Source organism: Antechinus flavipes, chromosome 1 (genome assembly GCF_016432865.1).
Source record: "Antechinus flavipes isolate AdamAnt ecotype Samford, QLD, Australia chromosome 1, AdamAnt_v2, whole genome shotgun sequence".
In the NCBI taxonomy this organism is placed as follows: domain Eukaryota; kingdom Metazoa; phylum Chordata; class Mammalia; order Dasyuromorphia; family Dasyuridae; genus Antechinus; species Antechinus flavipes.
In genome coordinates this window covers 265,502,022-265,517,880 of record NC_067398.1, presented here as the reverse complement: position 1 = coordinate 265,517,880, position 15,859 = coordinate 265,502,022, and the positions used below count along the sequence as shown (strand labels likewise).

Sequence of the window (15,859 nt, the reverse complement as noted above, 5' to 3'; positions counted from 1 at the left end):
GAGGGGCACTAGATTTGTGATATAATGATTTCTTTAGTAGAGAAAACTCCTGAGAGAAAATTCTATCTACCAAAGCAGATGAGCAAGTCTTCTTAATTTATATAATTTCATAGAGCCTGAGATAGCACTAAAAATTTAATTGACTTGGCCAGAGTATCACAGCCAACAGGTACCAAGGACTAGACCTAAATCCACATATATATGATTGCAAGACCTGTCTTTATCCCATGTGACCACATTGTCTCTCTACTACAAGTGGAATAAATCCCCTCTTTTTCAGATAAGGACACTGTCAATCAAAGAACTCACATGACCTATCCAAGATTACACAATCACTAGTGTTCAATTAATTCTTTAGAAAAGAATATCTGAATCTTACATTCATAGTCAATTTACAAACCCCCTATCCTATGTCTCTATAGCAAACCCAAGGAATTCCCTACCTTTCCCTCCCTCCATGTTATCTTTTTTGGTAACTTTCCCTTCCAAAATGGCTAATACACACGTTAATCTTTTTTTCCCTGGATGATATATTTTAGGGTCAGATACATACTAAGATCTGCTCTAGAGACCAGTTCCTCCAGAGGCAGCCTTTATATTCTAGATTTCTAAAGGGTCTTACCCCAATGAGAATTGACTAACATTTTTATTTTACTATTATATGAGTCTGAAGCAATCTATCCATAGCAACGCAGAGGACATCAAAACCAAAATGTAAAATTATGATGTATTCGTCCAATCTGTATTTATTTATTAAATAATTAACAACTAAACAATTGTTAATTAGATAATTGATGAGCATGTGCTGGCTGACTGCCCAACATTCATTTTCTCTGCCCCCTTCCCCAAAATAGGTTTCCAGTAAAAACTCATCATTTAAATGTTCAGGTCTTGGTGTATGAGTAAAATGGCCCGAGTTAACTCTAGATTCTAATGAAAATGACTAGAGTGATGTCCCAGACTTAAATTTCCAGGAATGAATCAGGGGTAGGTTAACAAATAAAGTCCACAAGGTCGCAAGGTTCTTCATAGTAGAAAGAGCACTAACTGAGCTCAAATAAATCTTGTTTCTGCTTTTTACTCCCTTACATTATCTTGTCAAGTGACTTAATATTCATGAGTATGGACTTCCTACTCTGTGAAATGGGAAGATTGAACTGGGACTCTTTCCAGTCCTGAGGGATGCAATTGATAAAAAGCTAGACTTGGGGTCAGGAAGATGTGAATTCAAATCCTGCTTCAGACACTTATTACTTTGTAATCCTGGGCAAGCTCCTTAAACTCTTTCAGCCTCAGTTTCCTCATTTGTAATATGAATGTTGAAAGGATAAAATGAAATCTATGCAAAGTGCTTTACAAACCTGAAAGTGCTACATGCATGCTAGTTATCATTATTGTTATTATTTTGATGATTCCATGATAAGAGCAAGATAGAGAGTAGACACAATTCCATTCATGCAACTCATGCTACTGTTACTTTTAAACCAGAAAATAATATATTGCTTGAACTTTCACCAAAAGCTACATGCTGTATAAATTGTCCATATTGTAGCCTGGCTAAAAGAAGAATCCAGATCCTGTTTCGGAGTTTTCTATGCACCTGAATTTTATTGAGTTAATATTAACTAGACCCCAGCACTTTAAGGATTACACCGTCTGGGCCATGAGTATCAGCTGCCCTGCTTATGTAAAGTCAAATTTGGCAGGACCAGCCAGAAGGGACAGGAAGATGCTTTTAGGCGCTTGTTCTGTTTCAAACTGATGACATCTTAGTTATGGTCTTTATTTGGAACCAACTATATAACAAGAGGTGATGTGGGCAGTTTAATCCAAAGGCTGTTTCCCCTTTAGCCAAATTTAAAAAGCTGTGTCTTCCAGTTCTTTTTTTTTTCCATTTAAATACTAGCTACAGGGCATGTATTTAACAAATCCTTAATTTTCCACTTGTAACTCCCATGGGGAAACCTTCCCTGAACATCCTTTGGTTCAAACCCATTGAAATCATTAGTCAGATATTCAGATGGAAAGAAAAATCCCAGGAGAAGCTGCTGTCAGTTGGCTGAGGCTCACCCAAAACTCAGTGAGACAACATTGCCAATTTTAACTAGAAGCATCTGTTAAAATTGATGCTTCCCACCTCTTGAAGCTTCTGATAACCACATAGAGTCACTTTGAGAACAGATTTGAGGGTCCCTGAGGGCTTAAGCACTTCAATATTCTATCTCTAGTTTAGTCTTTTCTCCTGGGTAGTTTCCTTATGCTTCAGCAATATGACACAATTTGGGGAGGATGGCAGTGAGTGGAACTGAATTTGAATCCAAATCTGATGAATACTCCTTGAGTAATCTAAATCAAATCATTTAATCTCTCTAGATTTGAGTTGTCTACCTGGACAATGAGAGGGTTGAACTGATTGATCATGAGTTTTTATTTGAATATAACAATTCCTGGCAATGTATTGATTGCTACAAATTCCAGGATCTTTGTGGTCAGCCAATGTCTTTTCAGGAGTTGTTAACACTTATATTGATAGGTCATGGGATTGAGAGAGAAAGGGACCGTTAGAAATGGATCTACTTGAATGACCTCATTTTTACAGCTGATGAAACAAAAAGCCAGAGAGAAATGACTCACCCAGAATTAAGCAGCAGAGCCATTATTGAAAGCCAAATCTTTTGCTTGCAGATTTAGAACATGCTTTTGCAAGGGAACTACACTGCCCCTTTCTCCATTGTACCCTACTGCAGGTGCCAACATAACAAAAGAAAGAAAATGTGGGGAACCAAATTCACGTAATTTCACACTATTATTTTGAGCCATCAAATCACATCCTTCTCTGGACCCAACCCTGCCAAAGCCCCTTATGTTTCTTACACATTACATTACACACATTTGAAATAATTAAATTCCACTTCCTCTAAGAAGTCCTTGCTGACCACTTAAACCAGAAGTCTCATGGGACTTCCATTAGAAAGGACCAAAAAAATCAGTTTATTCAACCCTCTCATTCCATTGGGGAATATGCTCAAGTCTAGAAAAGTAAATTGACTCTACCCTCATTCTTGTCTTTTATAATCTTTTTCTGCTTGAGCAAAAATCCCTTTTCTCCACAGCTATTTCTTCCCACATTCTCATTATTATCCAGTCCAGCCCAATTCCTTCCTAAGCTTCTTCTAACTTCATCCTTCCCATTATGACCACTGAAACACTCTTCTTCTAAATCACCCTCTTTCCATCATTTAGCAATAAACCTAGCCATCTCCTGAAGGTTTCTTGTACCAACCACCCTTTTCAATACTAAATGCCCTTCTCTGATGTCATCCCTAACCCCATTCACACCCTCCACACACAGTACCAAAAGGAGTTCATATATTTGCCTAATAAATGTTAATTGCTTGATTGTAAGTTCAAGATCATGGAGATGGGAGAATTTGGAATGAGATATGTTTTAAAGTGTGAATTTCTCCTACTGCCCCTTCCAGACCCTTCCTCTGTTCATAATTGATGAGATTCTGATTGTTGCCCCCAACCCAAATCTGCCTCATGCCAGTCCAAACCTCACAGAAATCCTAAATGATTACCTGACAGGTAGAAATCCAGATGGCTAATAATTCCATCATCCATCAAATTTAGACATACCATAAAAATCAGTCAATAAAAAAAAGAAGCACCAACAGGACATTAAACTACACACTTTAATAAACCTTTCCCCAGACAAGGAGCTTGTACACTATCCTTTTTTGCTATCCTTTGGGTGAATTTAAGATGAAGACAGGCTCCTTATAATATTATTATCATACCCTAATACACCACCCCCTCCTTGCAATGAGTTTATCTGTATGCATTTTAGGTAACCACATGCACAGTACCATGACCTCTCCATGTTAGCAACTCTTCCCATAACCTCAAAATTTACATATTTTGTGAAGTAATCAGATTCTATAAATATCTTTGTCTAGCCTTCTTGGCCTACTAATACCTGCTAAAGTACTAAAAGGAGCACTCTGAGTGCGTGATTCTCAATTAATCTTAATAAATGCCTTTACTTGATTTGGAGATGGCCTAAGTCCTGAATTTTTTCAAAGATGACACCACAAATTAGCTTCTTGAACCCCAACAATAATTTGACACCCTTAAGGGAAGTAAATAAAAAGATTAAAAGCATTTTTTCACTACCCTCAATCTGCTCTAAGATCTAACCACAGTAGCTTTCAAAAACTAACTTCTTTATTTTTGTTGTTGGTATTACTAACCCCCAAGTCATTCAACCAAACAATCCACTGTATCCAGGTCTCACCAATCATCCTGACTTTTGTCTTGCCATTGGACTAAACAAAGTGGATGTCAAGTAGAATAGCCCCAGAAACTTTAATAGCCTCATCCAAATGGCCCCAAAGAAGCAAGGTACAGTCACTGAGAGTAAAAACTAAAGGCTTTTCTGTAGGGAGTGCTGATGGAGGAGGAAAACACAAGTCTCAAGTACAAAAGTGATGAGAGAGAGAACTGAATCCTGACTGGAAAATGAAAAGGATAACCTGGTTCTTGAGCAAACTTCCATGAGGTTAGAAATCAGTTGAAACTGTAATGCCAACGAAGTAGCCCTTGTATAACCTTGTGTTAAAGCTGGATACAATATGAATAGCCACGTCTCTAGTCAAGACAAGGGATCTCTAGAATATCCTTCTGCTCCATCCTCAACCCTCTATAGTCTCAACAGATTTCTGAGAAAGACCGAGGAGCTATCCTTTGAAACGTTGCTTGACAAGCACTACAAAAAAGGATAATTCATATTTAGTTACTCTTTCATCCTTTTCAATACATTTCTCCCATTAAATTGTGAGCTCCTGGAGAGTATAGCCTATCTTTCCTTTTTTTTTTTTTTGAATTATCAGTGCTCATACAGTGTCGGATAATAAGTGCCTAATAAATGTTTTTGACTGATTTATTGATTAAATATTGATGATGGAGCAACTGGAGATTGGTAAGGCATTGAAGATGCCAAGGTCATCCATTGCTATCAGGGTACTGGACTTTAACAATTGGAGACTTTATGCAATTCCCCCTCACTTAAATTCAATTCATTTGCAAGACATCACTCTATGATGTCATTGGACTGCTTCAAAAATGAACAACAATTCAAAACTCTATCTTCCAACTTTATGCCTTTTCAAAGGCACATCCTAGGAATTCTCTCCCTCCTCTTTCCTTCTCCTGGCTTCCCTGGTTTCCTTCAAAACTGAGCTCAACTTTCCTAGTTCTTTCTGCTTTTAATACTTTTCATATAAGATTACTTTCAACTGTCTATATCTTGTATCTCAAGAACAGGGACCATATTTTTGCTTTTTTTTGAATCTTTAGAACTTTACAAAATGCCTGGCATATATTAAATGCTTAATAAGTGCTTGCTTATTGACACTACCACCTCAAACTCAACATGTCCAAAACTTATTTTATCATTTCCACCCTGATAACTTCTTTATTTTTGTTGTTGGTACCACTAACCTCCAAGTCATTCACTCTTGAATCCTCAGATCTATAATCCTTGTTCTTCACACCATTCCCATTCCAGTTAGTTACTAAGTAGCAAATCTTCCATGACATTTCTTGCTTTCATCTTTTCCATTCTAATTGATTACAATCATTTGAATTCAGGACCTTATTTCTTCTCCCCCAAACTGCTATAAGAATCCATGAACCAATCTTCTGTCACCATTTATTTAACCTTTTCCAAACATTTTATCCTTCACACCATTACCTAAGAAAACATCCTAAACTTATTGCTATTATGATGTTACTTCTTTACTCAAAAACTGTCAGTGGCTCCCCATTCCTGTTGCTATTCAAGTTCTCCACAATCTGGATCCAAATCTACTATTCCAATGTTATTTTGTGGTACTCGATTGAGCCAAGCTAAACTCCATTTTCTGACTTTGCTCACACTGTTTTCCCTGTTTTTAACAAACTCTACAAGCATGCACACATGTACATACAGATACAAAACATATTTCTATACTTACCTAAACCTAGTAAATTCCTTCCTTCATTTCCAAAGCCCAACTCAGATAGCATTCTCTGAGCTTTATGCTCTATGTGAAATTGAATTATTTGTCCTCAAGTTTCTTATAGAACTTTGCATTTATTCCTATGCATTTATTGCTCAATCTTCCTTATATCTTATTTGTATACACAATTTCTCCATAAGACTTCAGGATAGCAGGATTGGTAACCTATCTCCATAACTCTAGAGCATAGTATATATTAAATATTTATCAAATTGAAATAGATTGAAAAAGTTAAGAGAATGGGAAAGCCGAAACTATAAGGATAGCCTGGTGAATCTTAGGGACAAAGAGAAAAGACAGGCTACGACTGAGGTTGCTCTTTCATATATGAGAACTCCAACCACAGCTTCCAAAAAACTCTAATATCATGTAAATACAAGACCAAATAATCAATGTTCTACCCAATTGATTTTTATTCTTCCTTAATTTGCTAGACTCAGGACATCATTCTTTTTGTTTTTTTAGTCTGGAATCCTACAAATCCTTAAAACCTTAACTTAAAAAGAAAGGATTAAAATCAGTTCTATGCTCCTCACAATTTCTGGAGCTCCCACCTACTTAACCCCCCATTGCCTCCTTCCCAAGTCATAGCTTCTGTTACTGCTGACTTCTCTTCCTCGCTGTCTTTCAACCTTTGTGTCTTCTCCTTTCCTTGCTCCAATGGAACACTCTACAATACTTTTTTTCTCAGGTCACAATTGTTCCTGGGTCCCATCTACTCCCTGACTCTTCTCCTTTCCTTGCCTAACTCAAAACTTATGCCTTCACTTCGCCACGAGCTACTTCTCCCCTATGTCTCCCTCCCAGGCCAAAGCTGCTGCTACAGTCCACCCACTCTCATCTTCCATGCTCTTACTCCACCTCTGTGCCTCCCTCTTAGATCAAAATTAAACTACTACTCCTGTTGCTCACCTGGTATACCGTTTCTCCCTTCCTGCCCCATTTCAATCCATGTGTCTCTCCTTCAAGACTTGTCCCTACAAGTTTAACTTATATTGGATTGCTTACTGCCTAGGGGAGGGGGGAAGGAAGGAGGAAGAAAAATTTGGAACACAATGTTTGCAAAGGTGAATGTTAAAAACTATCTTTGCTTGTATTTGCAAAAACAAAATACTATTAATAACATTAAAAAAGATGTGCTCCATCTCAGACTACACAGATGTTACTGCTCCCATCTATTCTCTTCTTCTATGGCCCCACTAAACCCCTTTCCACCCCTCCCCAGGTTACTATTAATGGTATTACTGCTCATTGACTCTCTTCTTCCATGCTCCTATTTCACCCTGTTCACTTCTTCCATACTTGATTCAGGCTTCAACATCCACTTGGTACACCTTTCCCTTCCTGCCCCATTCAACCCATGGGTCTCCCTTCTAGATCATGGCAACTGCTACTGCTATGAACCTTCTCTTTACGCTCTCCCTCCTTCTCCCACTGGAATCATCTTTTGCTTCTTTCTTGTTTTTGCATCTTGTCTCTAGAAAATCTAATTAACCAATTTAGTTCTGCTGTAGCAGAAGGCCAAATAATAATAGAAAACAGAACAAGTGACCTTCCTCACTCCACTATAAATGCCTGAGAGACTCTAAATATCCCAATAAGATTGAGAAGTCTATGAAGTTGAGAGAGATTAATGCAAAATTCTTGTTGAAATGGAACTTACTGTTTCTTCTTGGTTTCCTTTGCCTGATAATCATCCATATCTTAGCCCCTATCTGTGGGTGTACCCTCAAGCTGTCATAGACCCTTAGCTTCTCTCTCTCTCTTTCACTTGGGGATCTTAAAAAGCTCCATGGGTTTAATTATCATTTCTATACAAATGGTTCCTAGAGCTACATATCTCTGAGCTCCAATTCTGCTTCACCAACTGCCTAATGGTTATTTCAAATCTAATTCCCAGAGTCCTCTCCCCTTGGCACCTTCTTTTCACTATGGTGAATGCTGCTGAGTCAAGGAAGCTTGGACCAACTGATTTGGTGCTGTAGCCTTGTTGAATATCCTTTCTATGCTACAGCTAAATAAATTTCCTTTTTTTAGCTATTAGATGGTCTGTGAATATCTCATGTCATTACAAGCCCCAAACTGAATCACCAGAGCAGCCTGAATTGGTCCTGACCTTTATATATTCTTTGCAGACTGACCAATTTGGTCTTCTTCATGTCCCTCATTCTATATCCAGTCCCATTGTTTTTACCCAGGATTCCATATTAAGAATGCACACACTTTTTGCCTCTGCCTCTTTAAATCCCCTTTCCTTTCTGACTCAGCTCAGGCATTAATTTCTACAAGAAGTTTTTCCTGATACCTCCAATTGCTAGCAATCCCCTTCCCACAAAATGCCGATTTCCCCTTTTTTCAATTATCTTGTATTTATTTTATTATGGTTATTTATATAAATATTTTCCTATCCAGTTGAATAGCAGCACATAAAGTACATGAATACAGTTGGGTAATTTTTGTCTTTGTCCCCAGGACCAAGGACAGAGCTTGGCACTTAGAAGAACTTGGTTGTTTATCCATAGATTATTTACAAACATTATCTCATTTGTGAGATACAGTAATTATTCTGAAGATAAGGAAACTGAGACTCAGAATAGTTAAGAGTAGGGAAAAATTCAGTTCTGGAAATCAAGTCTTATATTCAAAATGAGTTCAGACATTGAAGTAATTTCACTGTGTGACAGCAGCATTCATTACTAGATATTTCCTCTGGATGGGTTTGTCTCTAATCAACTCAAATTTCAATCTTTTTACCTACTTAATCAATAATAACCCAGCAGCTTCAATCCCCATTTTCTTTTTTTTTTCAATTTCTTTTGATAGGATAAAGCTTCACCAAATTTCTTTCATGGCTTCTGGGTTAAGAATTTGATATTTTAGTTGTTGAAATTTTTTCCCCTCCCTACTTTCTTTAGACTCTAGCTATATCACCTGACTGAAAATTATAGCAAAAGGAATCTTCTTCACACATGAAAGGAAATGTTCAGGAAGCCAGGAATACCAGCCAGAGCTTAATTACAGCCTTTACCAAGGAACCTCTGTGCAAAAATTTAAATAGCTGCTCAACCTTACTTTGTGATGAAATGTTTGAAAACAAGATAATGGGTTGCGTTTCAACATTTCAGATGGGAGTTGTTTCTTTTATTTAAGACTGAAAAGCCCCAGAATACTGTGGGCTTGCCCAGATAATCACCAATTCATTCAATTTTGCCCAGACCTATGTCATACCTATAATGTCCTGGATTTATTCCAGGGGCCTGAATCTCTATCACGATTCCAGGAGATCCTGAAACCCTGACTCCTCAAAAAAAGGTTTCTTATACTAAAAAAAAAAAAAAAAAAAGTTCACATCCTTTAGGGTGTGACCACTGGATAGAATGAGGAGAATATGGACAAAGAAAGGCAACAGTTAAAGGGATGTTACTGTTAGAGAGGTCACCAGAATTGAATAAGCCCCAGCCAGAAAGGAGCCAAATAGGATTGGCTAAAAAGTTCCAAAGGAGTTCCTAATCTTTTTTTGGTATCCTTAATGCCTTTGGCAGTTCAGTGAACCTTATGGACCCAATATTGTTTTTAAATGCAAAAAAAGTTATACTTTAATATTGAAATATAACTGTTGAAATAGTTTTTAAAATTAGTTCATGGATGCCAAGTTAAGAAACCTTATTCTAGAAGCATCCTTATTCTAACTAAGTCTCTATTAAGAAGTTAAACTAGTAACTCAATTGTTTCTAAACTGCTAAATGAGTACAAGTGAAATCAGTTCCTAAGGCAAAGCCCTTGTCACACCACCCTAGTTTTATATATAGTTTCTCTATTTAAATACTCAATAGCCATGATTCATAAGGGGTTCATGGATTCTGATTAAGAAATCATACTAGAGATAGATCACCTAGCCTAACCCCTTTCATTTTGCATTTTACAGAACTCAAAGGCATTAAAGATTTTACCTCTAAGTACTTACAATTTATACTTAATCCTTTGCTTATATTTACAAGTCTATTTTTTCATGTTTTTAGTCCCTATAACTTTTCAGTGTTTTATCCTTTCATATCCTTTTTTAGCTTCACTCACATGAGCATTTTTGTCTTAGTCTAAAAGTTTTCATACATCAGGAAATCTCTTCTGCTTAACTTGATCTATATGACACAAGGCCTGAACAAACTGGCACAGGGTCAGGAGCTTACTAAATGTTTTTGGCTGACTAGTTCATTGATGAGCTAAAGATCTTGTGGGTGGAAGGCAAAGATGCCAACCAGCACATAAAAAAATAGCTGACATTTATACAATGCTTTACAATTTACAAAGTTTTTAGTATGCATTCTGTCATCTGAACTTTACAAGAATTTTGTGAAATTGGTAGGTACTGCAGATATCATCATTATTTCCATTTTATAGATATGAAAACTTAAGCTAAGAAATGTCGAGTGACTCACTAGCCCATGGTCACACAATTAGTGAGAGACAGAAACACTCTATAAACTAATGTCTTCCTAAAGTCAGGAATTCTATCCATGATGCCCCAAGCATCTCATGATGCAATCATGCTCACAGAACAAAGAGTTTTCCTTTTTTTTTAGGTTCTTTCCATTCATCCATGGGGAAGCACTAACCTAAGAGTCAGAACATTTGTAGATCTGAATCTCAGCCCCATTTGTATTCATGTCATTTGGGATTGTTCTGAATCTCAAGTGAAAAACTGCATAGGAAGGACTCTGCAAACTTTAAAACATTATATCAAATCACGGATGATGAAGATAGTTTCCATGTGACTTCTGTATTTGCCCTCCTCCCTCCACCCAGAGGTCTCAATCAGTGAACTTGTCATCTGAAAACTTTATGATCTTTTCTGGTCCACAGATTGGGGAAAGAACAAGCAAATTGTAGGAATGCATGTTATGGACTAGTCCATAAAAGACAATGGATTTGAAGATTTAATTCACAGAAGCATGGGAAGACTTATATGAACTGATACAGTATGGAGCAAACAGAATCAGATAAACAATATATACAATCTATATAATAACATAAATGGAAAAGACAACAACAAAACAATCATTATAATGACAAAACAAATAAAAAACCCAAAAGCTGAATGTTGTATAATTATAAATCTTGTCCCTGAAGAAGAGATGAGGGGAAAAAGTGTAGCTTCATTAGAGAAGTAAGGGACTATGGATATAGAAAACTGCAAACTATCAAATGCAGCTGATGGCTAGTTAGTTTTGTTGAATTGTTTTCTTTAAAAAAATTTTTTTTTGGTAAGAGATCATTCAATGAGTAGAATTTATTTGAAAATGAAGTTGGTTATTTTTATTAAATTGCTTTCTTTTTATTTATTTTTCTTTTTACATTTTGTTACAAGAAGTGACTTGATGGGTAGGACATATTTGAAAATGGAAGTGATATAAAAATAAATATCAATACAATTTCTTTTAAAAATTAAGATCTTATTTAGGTAGTCCCTGGGCTGGCAGCTGTGAATCAGCCAATTAAGATCAAGTTAATCTGAATGGGTCCCTGTTGCCCTAGGAGTACTTTCAGATTTATTTTTCTAAAAGCTGGCACAGATGAACATGTAAAAGTCATTCAAGAGAACAAGAGAAATGCTGAATAGCTACCAGAATTAAGTACATGAAAAATGAACTTGTAAGTACAAGCAAAGTACATCTTATAAACACAACTATTGAAACATCAACTTAATTAAAGTATAAAAATATTATAAAAGAAGTTTATTTGAACAAAAAAAACGGGTAGGTATAGAGGGCTGGAACTCTGAAAAGGTGTTCTTGAATCTAAGACAGCAGAGCACTTAAGGCTAATTACCTACTCAATGTGAGATAATGGCTGTATAAACATATACTTAGATGATATGGTGATGTGATGACTTTCCTCATGATTGTTGCCTGCTGAATGCATTGTGGTGAGACAATCAGAGGCAAGGATTGGAGGGCTGAGGGAGAGGGTCTGTCACTCTCTGCTGCAGCACACTAAGGAGAGAAGACTCCCGACTCGGGTCCAGGATTCATCTTTGGCAAGCCAAGTGGCAGCTTGTCTGCCTCCATCACTTTTCCCCCTAAAGACCAAGGACTTTAACTGATCCTGACTCTATCTGATCCTGAGGCCCTGCAGAGAGCTAGCCCAAACATCGTATATAGTTCCAGCCCTCTACAGGTAGGCCTAGTCTCTTGGCTTAGTTCTTTTTCAAGCTTGACCCTGATTAGAAGAAATCACTATTTTACTAGTGCTTTTTACATAGCCAGGCATTGAGCTAAATATTTTACAAATATTAATTCATTTGCTCCATAATAATCCTGGGAGAGATGTGCTCTTATTATCTCATTTTACAGTTAAGGAAACTGAGGCAAACATAGATCAAGTGATGGCCAAATTTATGGTACTAAGTATCTGAGGGGGGAGTTGAACGCAAGTCTCCTGATTATTGGTCCGGCACTCTAACCACTACATCATTTAGGTGCCTCTTCTTGAGCAGCATGACTTCAATAATAAGGTAGTATGTAGTCTGACAGATCGTCCCTGACTTTATAGAAGGGTGTCCTGGGGCTGAGGGCATGCCCATGTTCCCATAGATAAGTAGTAACAACAGGAGCAAGCGATTACATTCATATGGCCTAGTATTCTCAGAATAATCCTATGAAGTAAGTCCATTTTATAGATAAGAAAACTGAAGCTCTTGGAGTTTAAATGACTTGTTTTAAGTCACACAGCAAAGATAGGTGAAGAGCCAAAATATCATGGGTCCGTGGAAAGGTACAGAAAAAGAATCACAGTGTCTTTGGGCCTTATTGCCCTTACTTTAAATGAAGAGGTAAGACTTCTAAGATTTCTTCCACACAAAACCCAGGTCTTTCCCACATTGTTGCAATTTGATTCTAACTACATCAATATTTTATAACAAGTTTCTATACAAATTGTAGCAGCATATAAAATGATAAAATATGCCAGAATGACTTTTCTCTGGGCAATGAGGCAGGTCGGGGTTTTACTATTACATCACGGAAGGAGTGGGTTCTTATGGGCTAAGCTCCAAAACACATGGTACAGTGAACAAAAACACTGTCTCTGGACTCAGAGGCACTGAGTTCAAATCTTATCTCAGATGCTCACTATTTGAGCAACAAACCTCAGTTTTCCTCATCTGTAAAATGAGTAGATTGGGCTAGACAGTTCCTGGGGTCTCTTCCAACTCAGAAGTTATGATCTTATGAAGCTGGCTCCCACTGAAGATAGTGTCCCTGATTCAATCAGGGTCTGAAATAAAGACACCTACCTGTAAATACTAGGCTGGCATTTTCAAGTTCTTCCTGTGGGACTTTGAAACTGAAAGACTCATTGTAGAATGGATCAATTGTCCCTCTCATAAAGGAAGTCTTCTTGGTTTTCACAAGTTTGAGTCCGTGTACCAGCTGGATCTTCACAAAAGGGTCTAGGAAGAGAGGGACAGAGGAGACACAAAATGTCAGAGTCCCAGGAACCCTTGGCCATCCTCTAGCCCAAGACTTCTTAAATTTTTTCCACCTGTGACCCCTTTCTGCCCAAAAAATTTTTACATGACCCTAAGTATATAGCTGGATTCTAGCCCAATCCTGACATTTTACAGAAGAAGAAAAGCGGGGTGGACTGAATTGCCCAAGACAATATCACAAAGCCCTTAGCACAGTGATGCTTACTAATATGGATGTTTAATAAATGCTCCTCCTCCCTTCTTTTCTCACCTTCTTCTCAAAATAATTTTGTTGTTCAGTCATGTCTAACTCTTCGTGACCACAATTGGAGTTTTCTTGGCAAAGATATTAGAGTTGTTTCCCCATTTCCTTCTCCAGCTCATTTTACAGAGTAGGGGTTAAGTGACTTCCTCGGAGTCACACAGCTTATGAGTGTCTGAGGCCACATTTGAATTCATCCTGATTTTAAAACCAGGGTTCTGTCTGCTGTATCACCTATTAGTCCAGCTTAATAACAGGAGTTTAATAAATGTTCTTCCTCCCTCCTTTCCCTACTCTCTTGTCAACATCATATAGTCAGATAATGGAAAATCTAAGGCTAGAAGTGAGTCTCAGGACTCTCCCAATTTAGGCTCTTTTGCCAATGGCATAAGCTGGACTTTTTGTAGGGGAGAGGGGGAATGGGATTTGGATAGGTAGAGCTGGAAAGGGAATACCTTGAAGGAATGGACGATAGCTTGTGAGAATGCAGATGCGGGAGGGGGCAAGTTAGCCTTGGGAAACAGATCATTGAGTTCAGTCACATATATTTATTTTACAGATGAAGAAACTGAGGAAAAAGAGGTATAATGATTGCTCAGTCTCACAGGGATAAGTAAGCAGCAGAAATGGGATAATGGCAATCCTTTGATTCTAAATCTAGCATTCTTTATTAAAAAGTGAGCTCTTCAGCTCTTTTTGGGGTGGCAAAGAATTGGAAAATAAGTAGATGCCCATCAACTGGAAAATGGCTGAATAAGTGATGATATATGAAAGTGATGGATTATTGTTCTATAAAAAATGATGAACAGGCTGGTTTTAGAAAGGCCTGGAAAGATATACATGAACTGAGGCTAATGAAAGCAAGCAGAAATAGGAAAGCATTATACAGCAACAGCAAGACTGTGCAATGATCGACTGTGATAGACTTGGCTCTTCTCAGCAGTTCAGTGATCCAAGACCATCCCAATAAACTTTGGATGGAAAATGCTATCCATATCTAGAAAGAGAACTATGGAGACTGAATATAAATCAACACAAGCTATATATACTTTTTTTTTCTTCTTTTTTCTCATGGTTTTTCCCTTTTGTTTAAATTTTTCTCTCCCAACATGATTCATATGGAAATATGTAAAAAATGAATGTAGTACATGTATAACTTAAAATATTATTTTACATGTAACCGAGGAAAATTAAAATTTATTTCTTAAAAATACTGATAATTATTTCCACTGCATCATTTAAACTAGGGGAAGAGAAGTAAAGGGGGGAAAGCATTTATATAACATATACTATGAATGAGGTACTGTGCTAAGCACTTTGCAAATATTATTTTATTTGATCCTCACAACAACTCTGGAAGGTAGGCACTATTTTCATACCCATTTTACAGTTGAAGAAACTGAGGCAGATAGAAGTGACTTGCCCAGAGTCCCATAGCTAATATGTATCTGGAGCTGAATTTGAATTCAGGTTTTCCTAACAGCCTAGCACTCCATCCATTGTCCCACCTAGCAACTAAATACATTGGAATCAGTATTAAAGGCAAAGATCAGTTTGAGCATCACCATTTTTGCCTGAAGAGACAATGACTGCAGAGCTTTGCAAAGGATGAACACTGCAATTATAATATTTCTGCTCCCATAGAAAAGGCCATTTCCTGATGAAATGGAACTAGGTTAAATTTCCATTCAAACTTTAAAATTTGTTCTAAAATAAAATCTACATTTAATCTTAACCAAAAGACTGAGATGTGACTAAAATATGATCTCTGATTTGATTGTAATAACTTTTTATTTTTCCAAATACATCAAAAATAATTTTCAAAATTCATTTTTGGAAAATCTTGTGTTCCAAATGTTTCTCCCTCTCTCCCCCCACTTCCATTCCCTAGACAGCAAGCATTCCAATATAAGTTAAACATGTGCAATTCTTCTAAACAAATTTCCATATTTTTCATGCTAGGCAAGAAATATCTGATGTGATTTTTAAAAGTTAATTACTATAAGATATAAAGATAAAAAGAGCCCTATTTTTGATAACCAAGGAGGGAGAAAATTAATTCTCAACTTT

At 37.0% G+C, this 15,859-nt stretch overlaps 1 protein-coding gene across 4 annotated transcripts in view; it reads right to left on the bottom strand.

Annotated features, from left to right (window-relative positions):
• The window catches only part of SYT17 (synaptotagmin 17), an 89,647-nt gene that overhangs the window by 33,188 nt on the left and 40,600 nt on the right, over positions 1-15,859 (bottom strand). For all 4 annotated transcript variants that reach the window (XM_052001802.1, XM_052001819.1, XM_052001812.1 and 1 more), the window contains one exon: positions 13,354-13,509. In XM_052001802.1, the coding sequence (XP_051857762.1) occupies positions 13,354-13,509 (156 nt within the window). The remainder of the gene's footprint in view (positions 1-13,353; positions 13,510-15,859) is intronic.